Source organism: Spinacia oleracea, chromosome 5, assembly GCF_020520425.1.
Source record: "Spinacia oleracea cultivar Varoflay chromosome 5, BTI_SOV_V1, whole genome shotgun sequence".
In the NCBI taxonomy this organism is placed as follows: Eukaryota; Viridiplantae; Streptophyta; class Magnoliopsida; order Caryophyllales; family Amaranthaceae; genus Spinacia; species Spinacia oleracea.
In genome coordinates, this window is record NC_079491.1 from 15,221,639 (window position 1) to 15,224,480 (window position 2,842).

Sequence of the window (2,842 nt, forward strand, 5' to 3'; positions counted from 1 at the left end):
ACTTAAGTAAATGCTTTAAAATGAAGGATCTGGGTGCTATGAAATATTTTTTAGGGCTAGAGGTGGCTCATAGTAGTCATGGATTTTACGCCTGTAAGAGAAAATATGCTCTGGATATTATTTTACAGACTAGATTGTTGGGTGCAAAGCCCGCGGATTTTCCGATGGAACAGAATCATAAACTAGCTTTGGCAGACGGGGCAGACTTGGCAGAAATATAGGCGCCTAATTGGGCGGTTGATTTATTTGGCCGGTACACAACCAAATTTGGCATACTCCGTACATATTCTGTCCCAGTTTATGCAGTCACCGAAAGAGGAGCATTGGGAAGCGACTTTGAGAGTGGTACGACATCTGAAAAAATGTTCGGGTCAAGGTATTCTACTTCGATCTGACAATGCTTTGAAGTTGGAGGGATGGTGTGACTCGCATTGGGTGAATTGTCCGTTGAGTGGTTGGTTTGTGTTACTTGGTTTGTCTTCGGTGTCTTGGAAGACCAAGAAATAACATATCGTACCTCGTTCATCTGCAGAGGCAAAATATTATTCGATGGCCGCATTGACGTGTGGATTAAAGTGGTTGAAGCAACTACTACAAGATTTGGGAGTACCGCACACGCAAGGTTTGAGCATGTTCTGTGATAGTCATTATGCGTTGCATATTGCACAGAATCCAATGTTTCATGAGTGCACAAAGCATATTGAGTCGGATTGTGATTTTATTCGTGATGCAATCAAAGAGGGGATCATCTGTCATTTGTATGTCTCAATGAAGGTTCAGTTAGCGGATATTTTCACCAAAACATTAGGGAAGGCGCAATTTGAGTTTTTTCTAAACAAGATGGGCATTCGGGATCTTCATGCTCCACCTTGAGGGGATGTTACGATAATATATACGGAGTATACGAAATATATTATGTTAATATTGTAATATTATAGATATACAGAGTTACTTAATTAACCTTCCCTTATAATATTTATATACGTTGAGAATTAATGAGATATGGGAGTTTGAGTCTAATTTGTCAATTATTGATCAAGAGATGATAAAAGGCTGAGGCAAAAATATAAGAAGCCTGCCCAAATCACCGAGGGGAAACTCCAAAAGCGGGCGAATTGGAGACCGGGAATTGGAATCATGGATCCATACTATGTTCGTTGTACGACACACCAATAGAAAAGAGTCCAGCCTATTCACACTTAGTTGTAAATGTTGCCTTGTTCCTGCTGGTACATTCTTAATTATGCATTCTTGACGCTGCACTTACCACCAACACATTTTAAGTTAGATCTTTACTTTTCAGTAATTTTACCTCTTAAAGCATACTAATAAATCAATAATTTGTATTAAAACGCGTTTAAAAGCAGTTATTTTTTACCTCTTCTTTGAGATGGAGTGTTTCATAGCCTGAATTTAGAGTCACCATGGTTCCCATCATAGTAATAGTAACTGTTCAAATGCATACATCTTTGATAATTAAAAAACCAAGGAGAAACAAAAATACACTCAAAATCTTGTTAAATAACTAAAATGCATATGTTTTTGCATGTAACTACTTTAAATTTCAGGGATATATAATTTAATTTAAATTAAATGTTTGACGATAATAAGTTTATTGTAAGTCTCCATCATAGATTGACTAGCTCGATAATTGAGAAATATAGTTTAAGTTTAAATAAGGGAGAAACTTCTTACTTGCTTCCTTGTTCACCTTGGAATGCTCCATAATATGTGCTAAATCTTCACACCTAATGCAAACTTTGAATTCATGCATTAATTCGTCACCTGCACTCCAATGGTCTTTTTCCACTTTGGCAACCTCTAATTCTATGTTTCTGTTATCCTCGTTATCTATACAACATAGAGAAAATATATTACACTTTTGCATCATGCATACAATGTACAAAATAACATACGTGGTACTTAATTTTGATATAATATAAATAATTATATCATGTGCCTACAGTAAAAGCTAGGGCAAAAATAAACGTTTAAGATAGTACGTGCAATAAACCTATCAAGGATAACATCTTTTGTATGCGGTAATATGACAAGAACATGATAATAAATATATATACTTCTGTTGTTATATCACATGATATAAAAACTACGGAGTATGTGAAAAGAAATACAAAGTATAAATATTGGAAAAGTGATCAAACAAAATACATTTTATTTTCCTTCAAAAAAAACAAAAAAAAATGCTTTATAATATGTTCTCTAAGTTTTTTCATTAGAGAAATCCCTAATGAAAATACAAAGTAAAATAAAACAAAAAAAAAAAAGAAACCAGAGAATCGAATGTATAAAAAAATGCAAAAAAATACAGATTGTGTTGAAGATATATATAACAAATACATTGCCAAGAAAGAAGAAGTTGATAGGAATAATAAAAATTGACACATGAAGGATAGAAAGGGTAGCATGGACATACTTTGATTATTGACAAACACAAAAGAAACAAGATTTGGAGTATCATAAGATCGACATATGGTAATGTCTTCATCATCAGTAGCAGAGTTTATGATTGAGCTAAATTGTTGGAGATTCACTTCAAAAACAAGAGCCTCATCACACGAGTAGTGATGAAACGCCGCCGTATTAATCCCTAGAATGGTCGAAACATCTTGGGCTGGATTCGTGACCCGGAATAACAACCCGGTTGGTAAGATCTCCATCAAGGCTGTGGGGCCCATGTTTGCAACGACGGCTAAAACCCTTTTGAGTACCCATCCTTGTTGTATCTTGATTTTCAACATGATCTTGTAATTAGTGTTGTTGATGATTAGTGATTAGTTATTGTAATTCTGCCAGGAAAGGTTTTTAATTAGTATTAGTGTAT

At 34.8% G+C, this 2,842-nt stretch overlaps 1 protein-coding gene across 1 annotated transcript; it reads right to left on the reverse strand.

The window, feature by feature from the left end:
• Window positions 1-922: 922 nt before the first annotated feature.
• Window positions 923-2,842, reverse strand: LOC130462026 (uncharacterized). The gene is made up of 4 exons (XM_056830354.1): window positions 2,435-2,842; window positions 1,696-1,851; window positions 1,379-1,449; window positions 923-1,257 (listed from the first exon to the last, which is right to left on the reverse strand). Exons 1-4 carry the CDS (start codon window positions 2,757-2,759, stop codon window positions 1,036-1,038), a joined length of 774 nt encoding a protein of 257 aa, XP_056686332.1. The 5' UTR covers window positions 2,760-2,842; the 3' UTR covers window positions 923-1,035.